This window comes from Lathamus discolor, chromosome 3, assembly GCF_037157495.1.
Source record: "Lathamus discolor isolate bLatDis1 chromosome 3, bLatDis1.hap1, whole genome shotgun sequence".
NCBI classification, from domain to species: Eukaryota; Metazoa; Chordata; class Aves; order Psittaciformes; family Psittacidae; genus Lathamus; species Lathamus discolor.
In genome coordinates this window covers 40,954,833-40,977,702 of record NC_088886.1, presented here as the reverse complement: position 1 = coordinate 40,977,702, position 22,870 = coordinate 40,954,833, and the positions used below count along the sequence as shown (strand labels likewise).

The window sequence follows — 22,870 nt, the reverse complement described above, 5'->3', positions numbered from 1 at the left end:
CCCCGGGCTGTCCTGCCGTGTGGGAGCGAGGCGGACCTCCCCGGCAATAAGGGATGCTGCTGCTCGGGGGCTCCTGAAACCTTCCCGTGGTGGCGTTTTGGGGCTGAGCTCGGCACGGGGCAGCACCAGTGCTTGTGCAATGGTGGTAGGACAGACGGGAGCCCTGGAGGGGCTGAGAACCCAGTCCTGGGAGTACAAGTGACTTGGAGAGCGTAGCCAGGCGTTGCCAGCTCCCGGCCCTGGCAGCCTCCAGAAGCCCCAGGCAGGGTTATGTCGAAGCACAAGGGGGTAACTCTGGCTGGGACTGCTTTGCCGCAGGATCTCCAGCGCTCCCGAGGGCTCAGCTGCACGCAGAGAAATACCTGTGGGGGGTTCTAGGGGCTCTCCCGCTCTTCCATGGACGCAGGAGCAGCATCAGAACACTGTGTGTGTGCGGGCAAGGAGGGCTGGGGGCTCGGGGGGAAGGAGCCGCTCCCCAGGCCAGCTCTGACCGCAGGTTTTGCTGCTGGCCCGATCTCATTGGGGCACAGGAGCCCACGCTTGAGCTCCACCATCCCTTTAGGGGTGCAGGGACATGGCAGTGACTCCACATTGTCCTGAGCTCAGAGAGGGGGTCTGGGGGGGCTCAGCATTCCTCCGTCTGGTGTGGCTGGAGGTGGGGAAGGTTCCCAGAGCACTGCTGGAACCCTGGGGCTTCTGCAGCACAAGGCTTGCTTTGCTCCATCCAGCGCCGTGCGAGCTCCCAGCCATGTGGAGCAGCCTCCCCCTCAGAACACTTATGTCACCCTCAATCACATCCACGTGTGTCTCGGGGAGCTGCCTCTGCCCTCCAGATGTGCAGAGCGTGTCTGTGCGGCTGTCCCAGGCTCTCACACCTTCTGCTCCCCTCCCCTGCTCATAGCCTGGGGCAAGTTCCTGTGTGCTCGCCTCTGGGAGCGGCTCCCTCCCTCCGCACTGTGGGTGCGGTGCACGGGATTGTGCTGTTACTCAGCCTTGCTTTATTTTTAGGGATGTCTTGAAATCAGACTTGTCCTTCCCAGCCAGGAGCTGGAGCCAGGCTCTCGAGGCCTGGGTAGAGGCAACTGGGATTTTGGCAGGGCTCCTCTGAAGCTTTGGGCACTGTGTGGCCATTGGAACCTGGCCTGATCACCCCTTTCCTGGGGGCAGGGTGTTCGAGGGTACCCACCACCGCATCCCTGTCCCTCTCAGGCCATGCTGCTTGGAAGAAGCTGAGTCCAACATTCCTCTGTCGGACTGGCTTCGGGTGGTGTTTTTTCGGAAGTGCTGGGGTTTAATTCCTGTGTTGCCTTGCTGAAAAGCTTTGCGCTTCTGGGATGAGTCAGAGCCGGCAGGAACCCGGCAGCGGTGGCAGTGGGCAGACAGAGGCAGTGATAAGGATGTGATAAGGCCATGAGAGCCCTGCTCTTGTGCCAGGGCTGCAGGGAGCGGGCAGCTCCCAAGTCCGCCGCCTGACCTCCAGCTGCACCGCTGTCAAGGAAGCGGGAAGGTTATTTTGGGAACCGCATTGCTGGGAAAATCTGCTGTGTCAACAGAGCGTGAGCTAAAGCACTTGTGGGTGGTGTTTCCAAAATGCCCCTTCTCTGTGCCCAAATGCCTGGGCTTTGCCCCAGGAGCAGGCAGGGAGCATGGCTGAGGGCAGCCCCAGCCTTGGTGCTGACTCCCCATCCAGGAAGGCATCCATGGCCATCTGGCATGTCCCATGGCAGCTAGACTCCCTATGCAATCTACCACATCAGCAGTGGTTGTTTCCAGCGGAGGTCCCACTCCCTACCCTCTTCCCACGATCCCTGTCGCCTTCCTCTGAGCCTGGCTGGAAACTCCCGTCTCCATCCCTTGCCTGCTGTTCATCCTGGTCTGGTCCCCTTCTTGAGCAGGATGCTTGATCCCCTGCGCTGCCCTGTGCCCTCCCACCCCTCGCAGCATGGCAGGACATGGGGCTGCATGGGGATGGAGGCAGCGTCCTGCCCCCTCTGCGGCAGCCCCGTGTTGTTCCCATCACGAGCAGCTCGTTAGCGCTGGCTGGGACATGAGCAGGGGCTGCTGCAGCCAGCGGAAACATGGGTGGGCTGAGACGGGATTAGGCATGGTCAGGGACATTCCAGCTGCCCCGTGGTTAGCACGGGGCTGCTCTGGCTCCGGGAAGCCCAAAACATTCACGCACACTGGCTTTCCTTAGCTGCTTCCGCCCCAATATCCGTTCCTGGCAGCTGCTGGACAGGGGCTGCCTGGGAAAGGTGGGTGACGGCGTAGTGACGTGGGCTAGGTGGTGGGGACCCAAGGCACCCCTTTGAGACCATGTGGGCTGGAGGGGACAGGACATGGGTGGCAGCAGGTACCCCTGAACAAGCGGATGGGTCGGGCTTGTACCCTGCTTCCTGAGCACCCCTGGGTGGTGGGATCTGTCACCCATGCATCAGGGCTGCTGAGGATGAAGAGCAGGACGCGCTGTAGCCATGGCAGCCCCTGGAGGTGGCAGCACGTACCACTTTGGGGGTGAAAGGCTGCCTGCAGTTGATGCTGAGGGGTCTCTCAGTGCCCACGGGCATGGTGGTGGCAGTGGGAGGTGATCTGGCTTGCCAAGGGCTCTCTGGAGCAGCCTGGCCTCTGGCTGGCACCAGCAGTGCTACCGACCCCTGTTTGGTGACCACTCGCTGGCTGCGCTGGGCAAGGTGTCTGTGGGACCGAGCCCTGGGGTGGGTGCTTGAGCTCCTGGCCTGTTCGTATTTGGGATGGTGAACCCTGGCAGGGTCAGTGTGCTGGGGGGAGCTGCCTGCACTGCTGGCCCTGGCTGGGGTATGGCCAGAGGTCCTGATACTGGCAGGAGCCATAGCTGGGGAGGCAAGGACTGTGCATGTGCCGAGGTGATGCCATGGAGCAGAGCAGTGTGAATGCGTGCTAGGAAGGGCAGGATTGTGCCGTGGGACCTGGCTTTGTCTTGCCTTCCGCCGTGGATGGGGGCACCCACCCCTTTCCCACCAGAGACCAAGAGGGGCTCCCAAGGCCGAGCTGCTATCTGGGCACTGGCTGATATGAGCCCCCCATGTTTGTGAGGCCATCTGCTTGTCTTCAAACAAGAGCACTGGGGTTCAGGAGAGGGAAACCCAAAACTCCATTCTCAAGACTCTTGGTCTATTTGCTGAGGAAACAGGAGTTGGAAGCAGCTCTGCTCCAGCGCTTTCCCTAACCCCGCCGCTGCCCCTGTGCTGATTCATTGATTTGGACGGGTTATATACTGGGAGGGGAAGCATGAACCACACTTGGCTCTCTTGTCAGCTCAGAGCTGTGCTCACTCGGCGCTCGCGGCTGCAGGACACTCGGGTAAGTCTCCTCTCCGCTACTGCTGCTGTGAGTGGCCCTGGGCCAGGGGGACTCCTGGGACAGGTCCGAGGGGTGGTGGGATCTGCATGTTCAGCATCGTTTGATCTGATAGAGAGGGTTGTCTTGCAAGGGCTCTCCGACAAAGGGAGATGACATTGTGGGAGCTGAATTAGTTATATAGGCAACGTATCTTAAATGATAACCTATAGAGAAAATTAAGAGGGGCAAAGTAAGATTATGGGGGGCTGAAATTAGGAGCAGTGGGATGCTGAGGGGCTGAGTGGTAAGGGATATTCAGCCCCTTGGTCTGTAAGCTGCTTTTTGTCCCTAGAAGAAAAGACGAGACAAATTGTTTTCAGCTGTCTTTCCTGAAGGACGCTCCAGCATGGATGCTCTCTGAGCCGCCTTACCAGGGAGTGACATGAGCTGGGCTTTGATGTGCAGAGTGTTTGGGGAAGTTTAGAAGTGGCTTGCTATAAACAAAGCTGTTCTTGGATGCAGATTGTTTCCATATGGGAAACATAAACTGTGCTGGCTTGTGAAGGGTTCCTCCCTCCCTGCCGGAGAGTAAGTGTGTTCCCTGGAAGGAGCCCAGAGCATAGGGCAGGGGCTCTGCCCCAGCACCCCGGGGTGCTGTGCCAGCTGGGGCACCGTGCCTTGACCCCTGTGCTGCTGGACTTGCCCGTTTGGCTGAGCTGTGCTCAGGGATGGGGGGACACAGGTTTTCTCCATCCCTTGTGCCACTTGAAGCTGTTAGCAGGGACTGCTCCATGCCAGCCTGGCACAAGGCTGATGCTTTAATCTAGGGAGGGAGAAAGCTCCCAGGCCAGAGGAGGGAGGAGAGGATCTCCATAGTGTCCATGCTTTTTATAGAATGATGGAGGGCCTCACTGCAAAGCCCTCACTCTTCCTAGGCTTTAAGGTTTCTTTGGGCACTACCTCTGGGACCAGCCTGCACACCAGACACCCACTCTCACAGCCAAAATTGGCCAGGGCTGAGACCTTTTGCTGGGGATCAGGTGCAGAGAGGGCCACCCCTGTATCCCGCCTGGGCTGGGAAGCTGGCAGAGGGTCCCACTGACTCAGGCTCCTGTAGGACTGGAGCTAAAGCATGCCCTGGCAGCGGGTGCCAGGGCTGCTTTTGGCTCCACAACAGGAGCTTAGAGCCAGGAGGGTGCTTTAGTGTGCTGGGGAGCGCCTTTCTTCCCGGCCCTACGCAGCATGCCCAGGACCCACCCTGCTGAGGGTGCTGCAGGCCAGCTCTGGTGAAGGTCTGGGCTGCTCGGTGATGCCAGGCCAGTACCGCTGGTAGCCGCTCACCGTACTCACTACAAAACAGGAAACCACACTCCTGGCCTCTGCAGGAGCTGAGCGAGGGAGACGCCAGCGATGCCACTAATAGCTGTGGTATGGCAGCCAGGCACCACAGCCCCCAGCTCTGTCCTGCCCTGCACTCCTGCCTGGATGCCTGCCCCCAGCCTTTCTTGCCCACCCTCTTCTGCCTTGCTGCCATTCTGGGGGCAGGATGGCCACAGCCTTGGTGGCCTTTCCCATGGAGGGAACAGCACCCATCCCCGGTGGAGGCCCAGAGAGCTGGGAAACTGCTGAGCCCCCCTGCTTTGTTTTTCCTGCAGGCCTAATGGAGCTGGGATTTTGGCAGCGGTGGCTGCTGCTGCTGGTGGGCATCCAGGTGGCCAGTGGCCAGTGCCCAGAGCAGTGCCAGTGCGTCCGCACTGCCCAGGTGGAGTGCTCCGGTGCTGGCATCACTGCAGTCCCCAGCCCCATTCCTGAGAACGCCATGACCCTGCAGATCATCAACACTCTCATCACTGAGCTGGGCGACGCGTCCTTTGGCAACGCCTCCCTACTGATTGGGCTGCGCATCGAGAAGAACAACCTGTCGCGCATCAGCCCCAGGGCCTTCCAGCACCTGCCCGACCTGCGCTACCTCAGCCTGTCCAGCAACAAGCTGCAGGAGCTCCCCGTGCAGGTCTTTGAGCCCCTGGGCAAGCTGGAGTCTCTCCTTCTCTCCAGCAACCAGATCCTCCAGGTCGAGCCTTCCCACTTCTCCCACCTGAGCAACCTGAAGGAGCTGCAGCTGCACGGGAACAACCTGCAGGAGCTGAAGGAGGGGGTGTTTGACCAGCTCACCAGCCTTACCAAGCTCAACCTGGCCAGGAACAACATCGACCACCTGCCGCGCCGGGCCTTCGAACGGCTGGCGCGGCTGCAGGTGCTGCGGCTCTATGAGAACCGGCTCCGGCAGATCCCGGTGGGCACCTTTGATGGGCTGCCCGAGCTGCAGGAGCTGGGGCTGCACCAGAACCAGCTGGAGACGCTGTCCCCGGAGCTCTTTGTGCACAATGGAAACCTGCAGAAGCTCTACCTGTCCAACAACCTCCTCGCCACCCTACCAAGCGGGGTCTTCGTGCCCTTGCGTGCCCTCGCTAAGATCACCCTGCACGTCAACCGCCTGCGGGACATCTCCCCCGGTGCCTTCGGGCCCATGCCCGACCTGCGGGAGCTGTGGCTCTACGATAATGAGCTTTCTACCCTCCCCACCGCTGTCTTTGGCAACCTCACCCAGCTGCAGCTCCTGGTACTCAGCAAGAACCGGCTGCGCTCCGTGGCACGCGGTGCTTTCCAGGGCTTGGGAGAGCTGCTGGAGCTGTCCCTGCACTCCAACGCCCTGCGCCGCCTGGATGCCCAGGCACTGGAGGGGATGCCCAAGCTGCAGAACATCTCCCTGCACCACAACCAGCTGCAGATGCTGCCGCGGGGTCTCTTCAGCACCACCCCAGGGCTGCGGCACCTGCAGCTGCACTCCAACGCCCTGGAGTACCTACCCGCCGGCATCTTCTCCCCTCTGGCTGCCCTGCGAGAGGTGAAGCTGCACAACAACTCCTGGCGCTGTGATGAGGGCATCCTGCCCCTGCGGGGCTGGCTGGAGGACAACCCCCACAAGGTGGGCGAGACACCCCCCCTCTGTGCCCAGCCCCCTTCCCTGAGGGGCACCCCCATCGCTGGGCTGCCGCAGGACCAGCTCCTCGTCCCCCTGCCCTCCACTGCCTCCCCCCATCCCAGCACCCCGCTCCCTGCTGGCCCCTCTGAGGTGGCATTGCCGGAGGGTGCCTGGACGGAGCCCCCCATGGGGCTGCCAGTCTCCCCACAGGAGGAGGAGGAGAAGGAGGAGGAAGAGGAGAGGGGGCAGTGGGGGCTGACAAGCACACAGAGTGGGGTGGTGGTGGCGGTCATTGTGCTGGTGTGTGCGGCCCTGCTTGCCGCTCTTGTGGCGCTGGTGGTCTACGGCTGCAGGAAGAAGAGCCACGTTGTGCTTATGAGGATGAAGGCCCCCAATGAAGCATGAGCACCCAGCAGACCCTGGGGTAACGGTACTGGTGGGGCATTCCCTCCCCACGGGGCCAAGGGACATGACAGTGGCTCTGCATCAGCTGCCCTTGCTGATTGGGATGGGCCACAGTCACTGGGTGTGCTGCATGTCCCCTGTCCCTCTCTGCTTTGCCCTGTCTTTGTTCTGCAGTAGGGTGTCCACCTGGGTGACCGCCCATGGCTGCCCTGTTCCCAGCCCCTCCTGCCTCTGTGCTCATCCCCTGCCCGGGGCCAGGAGCTGGGATGCCGAGAGGGGACCCCTCAAGCAGAGAGCCACAGCCTGGTCATGATGGTGCTTTACTCAAACAACAGGACTCCCTTGTCCTCACGTTGCTTTGTCCCCTCTGGTGCTGCCTGTCCTTGCACCGCCTGCTGCCCGCTGCTCCCTCCATGCCCCAGCCTCTGCCCCCGCCCGGGCAGGAGCCGCACACCCGGTGCTGCCGTGCCCTCGCCGGCGGGCTGGGCGCTGCTGCCGGGCTGGGCGCTGCTGCCGGGCTGGCACACCCGCCCCGCTCCACGCTGCCGCCCTGCCCGCAGGCAGCCAGCACCTTCCCTGGCCCGCGCAGCCTCCTGCCCCCTCCTGCTGCCCCTCCTGTGTCCCGCGGCGTCCGGAGGCACCGGCCGCTGCTGCGTGCGGGGGAATTACCGGGTGCGGGTGAAGTATCTGCAGGGGCTGCATCCTTATGCCCGAAGGCAGCAGGAGCGTGCCGGGGCGGCTCCTGCTGCACCCCATCTCTAGTCCTCGCTGCCTCAATACCCTATGCATCCTCCACCAGCTAGTGAACAACCTGGCCCTGCTCTGCCTGCCAATGCTCCTTCCTCTTCCTCCCTCGACTATCCCCCTCTATGTGCCCAGCCCTGCTGCCTGCCCAGCCCTGCCGCCTGCACACCCCTCGGGCAGTGGGGATGCTGGCAGTGCACAGCAGAGGGTCAGCAAGCTCTGCTGCTCTGCAGTTCACAGGTGGGTGCCACACCGTGCCCCTGCAGCAGCTGCACCCAGCGCCCACCCTGCCTGCTCCAGATGTAGCACAGCCACGGAGGGTTCCAGCTCACTTCTGCACGTGGTGTGGTGGTGTTGGGCTGCCTGGGGGTTACTGCCATGGGATGAGCGCCCCAGGAGCCAGCGCAATCATACATAGCCCCACACTTGTGTACATGATGGGATGCTCCTCTGGGCTGGGACCTGCATGGCAGTGGGAGACACGGGACTGCCGCGGGGCTGTCGGGTGCTTCTCTGTGACCTCTCCATTAAAGTGCAGTTGTCCATCCCCAGTGCCAAGTTTGTTTGCTCCTCCACGGTGCACAGCTGGGGAATGACCCAATGACCCAGCAGGAACAGGAGATGTGCCTGATCTTCACTCCTAAGAGATTTTTCTTTCATATTGAGGAAAAGTCCATACAGCCTGGCGGGGCTTGGAGAGGGTTAGTGGGCTGTGGTTGCACAGCTTATGCTGGTCCCTCGACTCCAGCCTGTGGTGCAGGACCAAGGAAGGCTCAGCCATCCAACAGCAGGGGAATAGCTTTTGAAGAGTGAGCTGAGACCTCAGCAAGCTTCTTGACGGAGACATTGACTGCCTACTGCACACTTTACCCAGTGCCACCCCAGGGTGGTGGGGAGCTCACATGGCTCCCTTCAGAGCTGGCTGCCATGGGCTTGCATCAGCTGCGTTTCTCTGTGCTCACTGTGTGCTCCATCAGCTTGGCTGAATACACCTAAGTGTCCCTCCTCCTACCCCTCTGGGTGCCCCCCTGGCAGCTGCCACCCCAGCCTGTTCCAGTAGAGGCCCCTGCAAGGCAGCCCTCACGGTGGTGTATGCTGCTCTCCTAAGCAGATTGCAAGCTCCCAGGGAATCCAGCTGGTCCACAGGCCCCTCTGGCCATCCCATGGTAAGCTGGTGCACTTCACGGGATGCAAAACACATGATGCATCTCAAAGTGATGGTCCAGGGTGGTCCCCTCCCCATGGCATTGCCTTGCCTTGTTAAGCTGTGCCTGGTCCCCTTTCTCATGCAAGAGATATGTGCTAGCACTATTTCCCAGTGAGATTTCATAATGTCTAGGGGAAATCTCAGGGGGAATCAAGCGTGCTGACCTTGGTGTGGGACTAGTGCCAACTGTGACAGCAGCACCCTGCCACCATCCCCAGGCCAGGGGATGTCCGGGGCCGGGACCCCGCTTCCCTGCCAGGATGCTCACCGGCAGCTGACTCTGGCCTCGCCTCCCATCCCTCTGTGGCTGGGTTATTTTTTGAAGCGCTCCAAGGACGCCGGTTGCTGTTGCCGATAAGCAGCGAGGGGCAGCTCCGCCCCAGCAGGAACAGCTCCCTGCAGGTTTCCCATCTGCCTCAGAAAACATTGTTCCATCTTGGGGAGCAGCCTCCCTGCAAACCCGCTGCGGGCTCCGTGGTAGTCTCCACGATGCTACACTCGGTAAGTGGTGGCCGTGCCACTCTGCTAGTGTGGGGGGCCTGGGATAGGTGGAAATCACTGCTGGCTCTGGTGAAAACAAGTGGGATGGTGGAAAGTGGAAAGGAAAAGCCAAGCCCAACACTGCTGTTGAGCACCAACTAAGTCCAGGATAGCCCCACTTGTGAGTGTTGTCTGCATGTGGGCATTGCTGGGGGTGGGCAGCATCCCCTGTCATGCAGCAGCAGTGGCAATATATCCCAAGTAGGGATGGACTGGCAGAGATCTGGAGGCCACTGCCTCAAAGAGTGAATCCCATGGACTGGGAACAGGCATTTGGTCAAACTCAATGTCCCTCAGGCAGGTTTGATGAAGTACTTGATGGGCAGTTAGAAACAGAGCTGGTGGAGCCTGCTTCTTTTGTCGCTGAGTGCAGGGCAGCCCTTCAGCGTTGTCCCCATCAGCCAGTGTGTGCAGCAAACCCTGTGCTTCACATGCTTCCTCCCAAAGGATGTGAGGACCTTTGGTGAGGGTGGCACCACCTTTGTTGTGACAGGGTGGGCTAGAGTGGGACTGGGATTCAGGGTAAGAGCCTGCTCCCTATGGAGCAGGCAGGGGGAGGTCTGTGAGGGGAGAACTCTCCATTCCCGCAAGGGGAGCACTGAGCGGTGCAGGCAGCTGGGGCTGGAGGGCTGCCCCCATGGCCAGGCAGCTGCCCACTCCGGCAGTGCCCCAGAGATTGCTCCTGCTGCATTTTTGGCCGTGGAAGCCACTTCCTCAGCAGTGCCTGCCTGCTGGTACAGATTTCTGCCTCGCTCAGGCAGGGGATGAGGCTCGGCTCCTTCTCCAGTGCAGGCTGGTGGTCTACATGCTGCTGGGACTGGGGTTCCTGCCCGTGAGGGGACTGCCCCTACCCTGCCCCTCCAGCTGCCAGTGCTATGACACCTCCAAAGTCTTCTGCTCGGAGGAGAGGATGCGGGAGATCCCAGCGGGCCTGCCAGGGAACGCCACCCAGCTCTTCTTTGTGGAGACGGCCCTCAGAAGTGTCCGCAGTGGCGCTCTGGGCTCCAGCACCACCCTCACCAAGTTGGTCTTCCTCAACAACAACATCCAGGACCTGGAGGACGGTGCCTTTCAGGGGCTGCCCGGCCTCACCGAGCTGGAGGTGTCAGGCAACCCCTTGCCGGCAGTCAGCCCCAGGGTGCTGGCGGGTCTGCCCAGCCTCAGCAAGCTCTCCCTGGGTGCCAATGCCCTCCGCTCCCTGCAGCCAGGGCTCTTCGCTGCTGCCTGCTGCCTGCAGGACCTGCGCTTGCCGGGGAACAGGATCGAGGCACTGCCCTCCGGCATCTTCCGCCCGCTCCGGCACCTGCAGACCCTGGATCTCTCGCAGAACGTCCTGACCGAGCTGCCGGCAGGGCTGCTGGCTCCCCTCACCGCCCTCCGCCTCCTCAGGCTCAGTGACAACCTGCTGGCGCGGCTGCCCCACGGCGCTTTTGGGGCGCTGGGCCGGCTGGCCGAGCTCCACCTGGATGGGAACCGGCTGGAGGAGCTGCCAGCCAGCGCCTTTGAGGGGCTGGGCGCGCTGCGGCGGCTGCAGCTGCAGCACAACGCTCTGGGCACCCTGCCCCCTGACATCTTCGCTCATCTCCCCAACCTCACCGTCCTCAGCTTGGAGGGCAACCGCCTGGCCACCCTGCCTGCCACCCTCTTCGCCGGCACCCCTCGCCTCCTCCACCTTTCCCTGGCTCGCAATGAGCTGGAGATGCTGCCCCAGGGACTCTTTGCCAACCTGTCTGTGCTGCAGACCCTGACGTTGTCATACAACTCCATGGACCACCTTCCCGCCGGCGTTTTCCAGGGTCTGGCGGAGCTGGCAACGCTGCATCTGAGCCACAACAACCTCTCCAGCCTGCCGGCTGGGCTGCTCAGCGGGCTGCCCCTCCTCACTGCCCTGGTGCTGGACCACAACCGCCTGTCCCGCCTGCCTCCAGGGCTCTTTGATGCCAACGAGGAGCTGGTGCGAGTGGGGCTGGGCAGCAATCCCTGGGCCTGTGACTGCCACCTTGCCTATCTCCTGAGCTGGCTCCAGAGCTTTGCCGAGCCCCTCACCCATGCGCAGGCCTCCTGTGCCAGCCCAGCCGCTCTCCAGGGACGGTCCCTGCTGGAGGTCCCCCACAGGCAGCTGCAGTGCCCGGGAGCACCGGGTGTCCCCCCGGAGGAGGGCTGGGACGGGGAGCATGGTCCGGGGCAGTGCACCTACCGGAACCCCGAGGGCACCGTAAGCATGGCCTGTGATGCCACGAGCTGCAAGCAGCTCAGCCTTCTCCTCCCTCCTCCCAGGCAGGCAGCGGGGCTGGGCCCGGTGTACCAGGGTGCCTGGGTGCTGCACTCCCGCTGTGGCACACTGCAGGTCAATGTGCTGGTCACCGCACAGAGTGGGGATGAGGCCACATCTCCAGGTCTTCCCACTGAGCCCTAGAGCTCGGGCAGGCACCTGATTCTGTTCTGCTCTTGCACTGGAAACCTCTGAACCAGTCTGGGAAACAGCACCTGGTCTTGCTCTGCTACCCCTACCATGGTCATCAGCTGTCACCGATCTCTCCACAAAAGCTGGGCCAGTGGTATTTATTCTTCCAGCTGTGTGCTTCCTGTATATTTCAAATATAATTAAAATATATATATTATTTCTGTGTAACCAGTTACCATGGCAGAGAGAGGAAACATTTTGTTCTTCTACCTCTGTCTACGTATCTGAAGGACATGGTGAAGGTTGCCGTGGTGTAATAGGGACTTGCCTGGGGCTGTGCGTGGTGTGGCAGGGTGCAGGTGCCACTTTCTGGCATGCCCATCCCTGCCTACTGCAGCTCTCCAGGCCCATCTCCTGCCCGCCTTTCCATCAGAGACCCAGCTGCAGCCTGGCACTAACCCCCTGGCATGCAGGGGTTTGGGGTGTCCAAGGGAGAGTCCAGGTGCTGCCCAGAGAGGGGCACGGGCTGCCTGGCTGCAGGGGGGCTCCAGCCCAGGTCTGCGCACCACCAGGTGTCACATCCGCTCCCGGCAGGGCTGGGCCCGCAGCCCTGGACGCTGCCCCAGGGAGGCTCGGGGACCATGGAGATGGGGCAGAGTCCCTGCGGCGCTGCCCGAGCAGGGGTGGCAGGTAAGGGGGGTGCTCCCCTAGGGGAGCAGGAGCGTGTTGTGGGTGCATTGACGTGTGCGTGTGTGCGAGGCGCACGCCCGAGGCTGCTGCACCATCTTGCGGCCGCTGGGACACGGCTCGCCCCGGGACCACGCAGCGCCGGGAGAGCCCGACCAGCCCCGGCCACGCACCCTCCTGTGAGCCAGCACTGCCGGCCCTGCCCCGACAGGGCAGCCGGGGTCCTTGCCTGGAGCTGTGCGTCCCTGCCAGCCCTTTTCCCGGAGAGTCCGTGTCCTGCCAGCCCGACCTGCTCCGGCAGCGGGCTGCGATCCCGACTGTGCTCTGGACTGCTGGCCCCTTGCTCCTGGGAGGAAGGTGGGCGATGCTGCACCCCCAGACACGGTCCTGCACGGCCACCCTGCTGCCTGTCCGCACAGGGGACTGCCACTGTTCCGCTGCCATCTCCCAGCTGATACTGAATGGCCACCTCAGGCTGGACCAGGGATGTTGTGGCTGGCTGCAGTTTCACAGATTCTGGCACAGCTGCCACGCTGAGGTATGGGGAGGCTGATGAAACTCCTACTATGGGCTTTCTCATCCACCCTTGGCTCTCACCACTCTGCAGCCTCTGGAGTAACCTGCCACCAAGTGAGTGGGGACCTGGACACACATGGCTTTGATGCTGGAAAGGGGTAAGGCTGCTGAAAATGTGCAGGAGTTTGAGAGGTTTTGAATCTGCCAGGAAAGGTATAGCGAAGCCCAGCAAGCACCAGCTGAGCCTTAATAAGAGCAGGTGGAAACCAATGAAGAAATGTTTGAATGCAATTAGTGCAATTATCCATTGAGAAGCAATGTCATTTTAAGTCTTTGCAACAAACAAGGCTTCTTTCCATAAGATGCCCTGCACCAGCCAGGGGCCTTGGGTGTCAGTGTGGCTTGGGTGTCTTTGGGTTGTGCTAGGGTGGAGGAAAGCACAACATAGCTCCAGACCTGAGGCCAGTGAGGTGTGAAGGTGCAGCGCTGAGCCGAGGATCTGGGTGTCAGTGTACCTGTCCTGCCACAAAAGTCATCCCTGCTCCAAGCTTAAACAAATGGCTTCAGAGAAGCACCTTTAGCTATGTAAGCTAATTCCTGAGGGAGGAAGCAGCAGAATATTTTTAATAAGAGCTTCAAATAGGAAATCTCCTTTCTGTTGTGTTAGTGGGGGTGGTGCTGGTGAAGCTGGTGGGTTATCCCGGTGGATATACTGGGCTGCAGAGGCCATTGGCTACAAAACAGACTGGCCTGGAGATCTTCAGGTTTCCCTGGCTGTGATGAGTCAAGTGGCGTCAGCAGATAACACCTAGTGAGTACGTGCCTGCATCCTGTCTGAGGGGTTTCAGCAGCAGCCTCCTGCACAGGGGGCACAGCTCCACTGCCTGCTCCACAGCCATCCCTTATCTCCCCACCCAGACCTCAGCCCTGACCTCACATGAAACCAAGCCCTGCGCCTGGGCTGTGGATAAAGAGCTGGCCAGGTGATGGACCCCTGTCTGGTGGCCTCACTCGTCGCTCCGGCAGCTGGACTCGTTTGCAAGCGCTCAGCCAAGTAAGTGATGCAAACCACTGTGTTTTGCTGTTTAAATTGTGCTGGAAGGGGCTGCTTTGGGGGGGCTGTTGATGGCTTCCTTGAAGCATGGAGCAGGAGAGGCTTGAGCACTGTGAGCTGGGGCTGTCCCTCAGTGTCCCCAGGGTGGCACAAGTACAGGACCACACTGAGGCCCACTGCGGCCAGGCGGGGTGCGAGAGGGCTTTGAGAGCTTTGCACTTCCAAACTGCTTATTTTCATGCCCATGCACTCAGCCCAGCCATCCCCACCTACGCATTTAGCCTATGGCACTGCTCCTGCAGCTGAAGTGAGGCAGGCACTTAGGCACCCGCAGACCCGGCTCCTGCACCCGAGTCTCTGTGGGAAGAGGATGGGCAGGGATCAGCAGCGTCTTCTGCCTGGGGAACCCCATGGGGCAGCTGGCACATACATCACTTCCCATGGGTTTCTCTTTGAACCCGGTGGCTTTCAGCCTCCTGTATTTGCTGACCTCTCAGCATTTTTAGAAAAAAGAAAAAAAGCTTTTCATAGCAAATCTACCCTCCCAGCACAAGTTTTTTTTCATGGTCAGCTTTGATGGACACCCAAGAAGCAACCCACAGCCCTTCCCTTGCTCCCACCCAGGGCTCTGAAGCTGGAAACTACAGTCCCAGTATGATGTTCATGGCAATTAAACTCCAGCTAATGTGTTAGCTGAGTGTTTCCAAATGACTGGATGGAAGTGATGGGCTTTACATGACTGGTGGGTGTGCATCTGTGACTTCACTTCCTAACTGCAGGTCAGAGCCCTAAATCTTGGGTATTAAAGACTTCATCTGTGGACTCACATTAATGTTTTAATGAGCCTTGCTCTAAAACTTGGTTGCTGCTCACAAGTTAACCATTTTTTATCTGACAGAGCTGCATAACCAAGGCTAAAATAGAATGCAATTAGCACGAATCGTGAAAAGGAGATGCTTAGAAGCTGTATTTTAAATGACCCCTGGACTGAGAAAAGTAGCAATGAAATAGCAAGTGCATCCAGCACAGTGTGGGAATTCCAAGTAAACAAGGTCATCTGGTGTTGGCTGGCTCCCGGGACGCTTGCTGATCCCTCATTAACAAGCACGGGGCTGTCTGATTCTGTCGTTGCATGAATGGGCTGTTGCCCTGCTTGAGTAACCAGGCCCACTGGGGCAGTGCTAATGGGCAGCAGCACTGTGCCTTCTTCACACGAACAGATGCTGAGCTACAGCCCAGACGTGGGAGAAGGAAGGACAGGGAACAGACAGTCCAGCCCTTGTTCCTCCTGGAGTGCCTCCAGGGCCAAGCCACGAGCTGGCTTGCTCTCCCTTCCTCTCTGTCCCTGGATACCAACCTGGATACAAACTTCTGTAAATGCAGTGTATATTGGCTTGTATGGTGTCTCTTTTTCTCAGGAGTTACGATGTGTGAAGGGTCCCGGGAGCTGAGCAGCTGTGCAGTGCCACAGTTCATGAGCTGTAGAAAGAGATTTTTTTCTTCTTCATAACTGGTTTTTGCAACCCCTCTTTCAGGACAATGTGCCAGCGTTTCCTTTTCCTTTTCTTCCTTTGCTTCCATCTCCATAAATGCCAAGATCAAACCCTGGGTGAAGATCCATATGAAATGCCCAAAGACTACCAGGAGATCTACAGAGGGGCAAAAAATGATGTCAAAGAGATCCCAAAGATTGCAAAGCCCTTTGTTTCTGAGATGATCTTTGTGCAAACCAGCATCACTGCTATACGGAAAGGTGCCTTCAGGTACATGCCCAACCTGGTCAAGATTTTGTTTATTGGCAACAAGATCAAGACAATTGAACCTGGAGCTTTTGATAATTTGGACAACCTGAGGGACCTGGACATCTCTGGTGCCTTGCTAGAAGAACTAGCTGTGGGAACTTTCCAAAACCTCCCAAGCTTGCAGAGGCTGGAGCTGAGAGACAGCCACCTCAGATACATCCCCAAAGGACTGTTCGATGGGCTGGGAAGTTTGGGGGAGCTCTCCCTGCACATCAATGCCATCCCTTCTCTTCCAGAAGGCATTTTTGATCCTCTTGTCAATCTAACATTTTTGGACCTGGCCAGAAACAGGATCACGACTCTTCCTGGGGATGCCTTCAGCAAACTTGCACAGCTGCAAGTCCTCCGGCTCTATGAGAATGAGTTGCAGGACCTCCCGGAGGGGCTGCTGGACAGGCAGACAGGGCTGCTGGAGCTCAACCTGCAGAGCAACAGGCTCAGGGCGCTGCCACCCATGCTTCTGAGGAGTCTGCCTCACCTGGAGAAACTCCTCTTGGACAACAACCTCATCCGGGTTCTCCCACCTCAGGGCTTCTTTGGCTTAAACAAGCTGAAGCTTCTGACTCTGGGTTCGAACTGCATTACGGAGCTCCCCTGCTGCCTTTTTGATGTCATGGCAGACCTGCGGGAGCTGGACCTGGGCAGGAACAGTTTGGCCACGCTTCCAGACAGCATCTTCGTCAACCTCACATCTCTTGGCAAACTCATCTTGTCCCACAACCAGCTAGCAGCCCTGCCAGGAGGAGCTTTCACTGGGCTCAGCAAGCTCTCAGACCTCCAGCTGGACACAAATCATCTCTCTGCTCTGGATGATGAGGTCTTTGCTTCTCTCCCAAATCTGAAAACCCTCAACCTTCGGAAGAACCAGCTGGAGAGTGTTCCTCCAGGGCTTCTGGGCCCCTTGAAGAAGCTCAGCTCAGTGTATCTAAGTGGGAACCCATGGAGATGTGATTGCAACCTCTGCTACCTGCACAGCTGGATCCTAAACAACAGTGAGAAGGTCAAATTGTCCACCCAAGTGTCATGCAAGAGTCCACCCCAGCTGGCAGGGCAAGCAGTGGCATCACTGAGGGGTGAACATTTAATTTGCCCAGCTACTCAGCCTCTTTCATCTTCTTTTACCCCATCTTTGCCATCCACCTCCATGTCATCGCAAGAGATGTCAACCTTGCTGCCCACTGCAGCACCAACCACGCTTTCATTGGCAGCATCTCCTGTCATGACACTGCCAACCATGCTGTCACCTGTCACCACCCCTGCCATGTTGCCATCCATGCCAACAGATGGACAGCAACACTTCACCACTCCATCTCCAGCTATGCCATCCAAGGCCTTCATCACCACATCATCACCAGCTGTGCTGCCCAAGGCCTCCTTCACCACACCATCATCAACAAATGTGCCCAAGACCTCCATCACCACACCATCAACTGTGCTGCCTGAGACCTCCATCACCACATCATCACCAGCTGTGTTGTCAAAGGTCTCCATCGCCACCCTGTCATCAACCATGCCGCACAAGACTTCTGTCACCATGCCGTCACCAGCTGTGCCAGAGGAGGCCTTCAGCCTGTGTCCAACTCCAGCCATCGTAAGCCTACAGCCTCCTGGGACCACCAGCTCAGAGCCTGCATTGTCCACTCTAGCTTATGCTACCACACCAGCACCAACCAGCCCACTGACAGCCACCACCAGACACATGCCTCCTGTTCTGGTGTCCACAGAGAGGCCAGCCACCATCCCATGGGGGACACCCAACATCTCCCTCATCTCAGTGCTCCCTACAGCACTCTCGCCATCGCCCAGGGCTGCTGCATCAGGCACGGTCCCAACAGCGTCATACACCCTGACCCACCATGCTCCTGTACCAGACAGGGAGCAAGACCATGCCACCATGAAGGGCTTGTCCTCTGCCCCTCAAAACGCTCCCACCACCGCAGGCACCATCCCGTGCCCAGTGCCTTCCGTCCCCCCGGTGCCAGACCATACGAGCCCCTGGCCACCCTCCCGGGTCCCCAGCAGCCATCACTCCTGGGGCTTGTCTGTGCTGTCCAGGCCACAGCAGTGCCGGGTGTCCCTGGCGCTGGGCCTGGCGGCACTGGTGCTGCAGGCAGGCTGCACGCTGCTCTGGGGGATGCTCGCCTTTCTCCTCCAACAGGCCACCACCCGCCGGGGCCGCTCAGCGCCACCGGTGAGGCTGCTGAGACTCCAAGCCCTGGCCGCCCCAGGATCCCCCGAGCAAGCCTGGGCACCGCTTTGAGCTTCGCTGCCCCTGCATAACCTGGGCAATGCCCATCGTGCTCCTTTGCGGTCTGGAGCCACTGCGTGTGCATGACATAGAGTGCGGACCGTCACCAGGGTGAGTGTCCCAGCACCCAGGCTGTTTTGGGGTGAGTCCCTGCAGATGCTGCGCGCCGTGTCTGTCTCACGGGTCCTTCTGCCAAGCGACACTAGATGGCATCACGACACAAGCAGTGGCTGCCACCGCCTGCCCAGGGCCACCGGCAGCACAGCGGGCAGGGTGACCTGTGGCCCTGGAGGTACCACACCAAAATGCTGGAGACCCCGGACCCTGCCATCTGGAGACATCGCTAGACCTCCTCGTAGAAGCCTTGGGGCTCCTGCCTGCATCTCCTCTCCATCCCTGACAGGTGTCTGCAGGGTGCAAGTGGTCCCTGGGGAAGGACATCCCAAGGCTTCCCGCCCTACGCCTTGCCTTCTTCCCCACATCACGGATGTGTCAGTGCCTGTATGTCCATCACAACACTCTGACCTCTTCCTTTGTCTTCTCTCTTTCCTTCTCACTGATATTAAAAGCCTCCCCTGCACCTCTGCTGTGCACTGAAGGGCTACCAAGGAGAGTATTTTCATCTTGGGGCTTTTCTTGCCGTGACCTGCAATGGAAGATTCCTGTTGCTTGATGGAGTGTGGGGTCCCCAGTCAGTGTTGGCCATCAGGGACTTGTGTAGGACCAGGTTTGCGTGCCCTGCTGCAGGCAGTGGCATAATGATACAATAGACTTGCTGTTCTTTCACCTCTCAAATCTCATACCCCTGAAATCTGTTTGTAATGCTGCCTGCCCTGGCCTCTCTGGGAGAGTAATGTTTGCGCGTGGCTGACTACGGGGTTCTTATACCATAACTTCACCTGATGCTGAGCCCCAGCTGCAGGCGTGGCACCAACTGGCACAGGAATCTTGGGATGAAGGGGCTAATGCCCTTCATAACTGAAGGGCAGATGTGTGCCTTCACCTCCACAGTCCTGGGCTGCCGCCAGAGCTAGGAAGGTGCCAAACTTCAACAAAAGTGTCTGTTTCTTTGGGTTTTCTGTTTCTTTGGGTTTTCTGCCATCACAGAAAGTGCTGAAACTGTCACAGGAAAGCTTTAGCGCAGGAGATCTTTTGAGCCAATGAACACAGGGGTTGTTCCTTAGTTTGGGTCTCTGCATATGTTATTTTGCTCTAGGCTCAGTGTCGACTTTTCCCTGTGCCAGGCAAGCTGCTCCCAAATTTAATCACCCTGGTCACTACAGGGGTGCAGGTGTCTGTCTATCTCCAGCTCCTCGCCTTTGCTGCTGGCGCCTGCTCCTTCCTGCCCTTGACTTTGGTGCGGAACATAGAGGCTACCTGGCTTTAGAGGGTCTCAGGGAGGAGAACCTCTGAAAATCAATAGCCTGGACATGTGCTAGGCAAAGAGGAAATGGCTCAGAAACCCCCTGGCGTGTAAGTTCCAAGTGCCCCAGCTCTCTGCCTGGTGCAAGACCAAGGGAAGGGGAAAGGTGCTTTTCGTTAGGGTATGCGCCTGCAGCTACGCGTTAAGGGGCTGGATATATGTCTTTGCTAAGAGCCTGTGCAGTGTTACAGGCCCTTCGGCTGCTCCTTGAAGTCCTGCTGACGGCTGTGAAATACGGGAGGCGAGCGCGGGGCAGCACATCTGGGCGGGATGGAGCGGGGCCGGGCTGGCACGGCGGGTAATGAGAGGCAGATGGGGGGAGGCAGTGTTTTCCTGGTAGTCCAGATGGGCTCGGCTTTATACTTGATTTAGAAGGTTTGAAAGTGGGGCCTGGCTGCTGGGGAACAGATCCCGAGCACTTCCCGGGGCAGTGAGGGGGGGTCTCTGCTGGCTTTTCAGATATTTAATGGCCCAGCGCAGTCTAAACAGGGAAGTACTTCGGGGTGAGATTAGCACAACATAATCACATCTTAAAAGGTCTTCAGAGACACAAAGCACGTCCGCTCTCATATTAATTACTTGTTATTAATAAAGCTGGGGTCAGGCTAGAGGTGTTCCCTCCTGAGCGTGCTGGTTCCCTCTTTGCAGAGTGGTGCTGTGTCTGAAAGCAGCAGCACAAAGCCCCTGCAGCCTTCACCTGTGCCCACCCCGCTCCAGAAGCCAAATGGCCAAAATTCCTACAGCCACTTTTAAACCTAATTTGCCCCATAATACCCCCCTAGCGCCATGCCTTTCTAAGTGCCCAGAACACTGCCGAGTGCTGTAAAATAATAATAGCCAGAGTGTTCTCAGCACGGGAATTTCCTGCTATGATTGATTCCTAATTTGCAATGAAAATACGGCCGCCCATGTTCCCAGAGCCAGGCTGGGCTCACAGGCAGGAGTCATCTCCTTTCATTGCTGTGGGGCTGATCCCTGGAGGGCCACGGCTGTGCTGGAAGGAATTAGCAGCTCTTCCCATTAGCTCGCCGTGGGAGGGAAAGGCTGAGAAGCAGGCGGGATGCCGGGTGTCCTGGGGGTGATGTCCCTGGGCAGCCTCAGGAGAAACATGCTTGGGTTTCCTCATCGCTGAGCAAGAGCAGCCAGAGAGCACGCAGGGATGGGGCAGAGCATGGGGGATCTGTATCGGGGAGTCCGGGGCACAGGTTTGCTGCTTCGGAGCTGCAGCTTCTGCAATACCAAGGGGAGGAGGCCTTCCTCACAGCGGAGAGGTACACGGCCAGGAGAGGTGTCCAGGAGTGCACAGCCCAGCACACTGTCCCTGCTATGCTGCAGGCAGCCTGGGCAGCCCTGCAGGCCAGCTATTGCACTCAGCAGCGCTCGATGGCTTTAAATCTGGGAATTTATCTGGTTTCTCTGAACTCAGGTAAGATTTTAACATCCGCAGCACCCTGTGGTGAGGAGTACCCAGGATAGCCCATGCACTGAATAAGGCAGCACATCACTTTGCTCTCCCTCTGCTTGCTGCTCCTTGAACAGGATGCTACTGGTTCTTGCATTGGAAAACAAAAGATGAGCATCCTGTGTAGTGTCTCCAGGCTGCTTGGGACGCTAAACCTCTTCCCAGTTGCAGTGACTGCCTGTGGTCCTCATAGTTAGCTTCAGGTGACAGCCAGCTAGAAGCAGGGACAAGACACCATGTGTGTGTTGTCCTTGTGTGGTGGTGCCAGGACTCGGGGTTTCCAGCACTGCATGGCTGCCGCTGGCTCTCTTCCTGCTCTGTGCAGAGGAGATGTGGTTCCCACAGCCCTGTCACTCATGCTGCAGTACTGATGGGTAACCCCACAGGCCATCGGCCCTGCTGGGAGCCCCTGTCCCTGCCACCTGCCTCTGGTTCCACTTCCTGCCCCTGAGAGCCCCATGGGCAGGAAGGGGGCTCGTGAGCTACAGCACTTTCTTGTGGCTGATGGGAAGGGGGGCAATGAACACCTGCATGTGGGGATCTGCACAATAACCCATGCAGAGAGCAAACCTGGGCCTCTGATGGGCAGGTCCCACTGCCGGCTTGCTGCTGGGAACCTGCCCCAGCCCACAGCCATGCTGCCACAACTTCCTCCCGGGTGCCTGCCTCCTGTGCCGACCCCAAACACGTGCCATGCCATGCCTGTGCCAGGAGCAGCATCTCACCGGCTGCTGGTGTGTTTTGAGCCCCCATGTCTCCTGTGACTGCGTGCCCCAGCGGGGTTTGGGGCTGGGGGCTGGCTGCTCTGTGTGCTGTGGGGAGGGTCAGGTAGGACTGATTTGGCACCAGCTGCCATAGGAGCAGTGCTGCCTGGAGAGGTGGGATGTGCCACGCAGGACCTGCAGGGTGAGGACCCAAGCTGGGTCAGTCCCTGGCAGAAGCAGCTGTATCTGCTAGGATCCGTATCAGCCTAAGGACCAGCCAAGTAGCTATGGTATGTCCAGCGTACGTCCATTCATCCATCTCATATTGTGCTTGACAGAGATGACCATGGCCTGGCAGCCTTTGCTCAGTGTTGCTGCTGTGCCCTCTCAATGCTGGTGATGATTTTGAACACCAGCACCACTCCTCTGTGTGTCCTCTGGGTGGTCTCTCTCCCTCTCCATCCTTCACCCACATCATCCCTCCCATGCCCACTCATGGTATCCTCACAGCTGTGTGAGGCTGCTCCTTGCTGTGAAACCCTGCGAGCCTCACAGGGAAGGAGCTGAACTGAAACATTCATTCATCTACTTTGGCCTTGGCATCTCCCAACCCTCCTGCAAAAGGGCTGCAGCCATGTCCCACTGGGGCAGGGGCCTGACCTCCTGCAGGGCAGCTGGGGCAACAAGAGGGCAGCGGGCAGAGGGGATAGAGCTCAAAGGGGTGCAGGGCTGGTACTCCCAGCATTCTCATCCTTGGTCTGCCTGCCTCATGCCTGGTGCTGCCCATACTTTTATCCAGGATATGGGCAGGGCATGAGAGCAAGGGCAAGAAAAACCAGCTGGTGCATCCTTCCTTGGGCACGGGGAGAGCCCAGAGGGGCGGAAGTTGCCTGTTTGTTTAAGGTGCAAACAAGTGCTATTAATCTGCTGCCTGTTTGTATTTCTTTAGAGCCCTTGGGGGGGGGGGGGGGCAGAGATGGGGTCTCCCCTTTGTGTGGGGGCAGGGTCAGGCTATTGGAAGTGGAGGTGAAAAAACACAGAGGGGCAGCTGGGACCTGCTTTGGGAGGGAAAGATTTTTTTCGGCTATTTATGATAATTAGTGGGAAACGTTCCTCAAGCGTTTCAGATGATTCTGTAATGAAGTTGGGCCTAATGTTCCCGCTTTGTTCCCCTGGAACCATTAAAAATCCCCCTTCTTTGGCTGCCTTAATGCAGTGCTGAAAAGGCACAATGGCATAAAAGTGGCTCTGGGCAGGGCGGCACGCCTCCTGCCCCGCCAGATAGAGCCCTTCAGAGCCCGCGTTTTCTGGGTTATAAACCTCAGCGCTCACAAGTGTCTATGTGAAGGCTGCTGCGGATCCCGCGCCTGGAG

General features: G+C 58.9%; 3 protein-coding genes across 6 annotated transcripts; all 3 read left to right on the top strand.

Moving 5' to 3' along the window:
- The first annotated feature begins 3,154 nt into the window (after nt 1-3,154).
- LRRC15 (leucine rich repeat containing 15) lies at nt 3,155-7,997 on the top strand. Its single transcript, XM_065674843.1, has 2 exons — nt 3,155-3,339; nt 4,974-7,997. The coding sequence occupies exon 2, from the start codon at nt 4,979-4,981 to the stop codon at nt 6,704-6,706; it is 1,728 nt and encodes a 575-aa protein (XP_065530915.1). The 5' UTR covers nt 3,155-3,339; nt 4,974-4,978; the 3' UTR covers nt 6,707-7,997.
- Nucleotides 7,998-8,702: 705 nt separating this feature from the next.
- Nucleotides 8,703-11,818, top strand: LOC136012069 (carboxypeptidase N subunit 2-like). 2 transcript variants are annotated; one of them, XM_065674844.1, is made up of 2 exons: nt 8,703-9,158; nt 9,955-11,818. In XM_065674844.1, the coding sequence occupies exons 1-2, from the start codon at nt 9,147-9,149 to the stop codon at nt 11,611-11,613; spliced, it is 1,671 nt and encodes a 556-aa protein (XP_065530916.1). In that variant the 5' UTR covers nt 8,703-9,146; the 3' UTR covers nt 11,614-11,818. The 2 variants fall into 2 exon arrangements, with proteins under 2 accessions (XP_065530916.1, XP_065530917.1); XM_065674845.1 differs by having other exon boundaries at nt 8,704-9,158; nt 9,985-11,818.
- A 423-nt stretch (nt 11,819-12,241) lies between these two features.
- Nucleotides 12,242-20,080, top strand: LOC136012066 (carboxypeptidase N subunit 2-like). Of its 3 annotated transcripts, none has more exons than XM_065674840.1 (3): nt 12,242-12,962; nt 13,723-13,858; nt 15,456-20,080. In XM_065674840.1, exon 3 carries the CDS (start codon nt 15,485-15,487, stop codon nt 17,918-17,920), a length of 2,436 nt encoding a protein of 811 aa, XP_065530912.1. In that variant the 5' UTR covers nt 12,242-12,962; nt 13,723-13,858; nt 15,456-15,484; the 3' UTR covers nt 17,921-20,080. The 3 variants fall into 3 exon arrangements, with proteins under 3 accessions (XP_065530912.1, XP_065530911.1, XP_065530910.1); XM_065674839.1 differs by having other exon boundaries at nt 15,394-20,080; XM_065674838.1 differs by having other exon boundaries at nt 12,242-13,615; nt 15,394-20,080.
- Nucleotides 20,081-22,870: the final 2,790 nt, after the last annotated feature.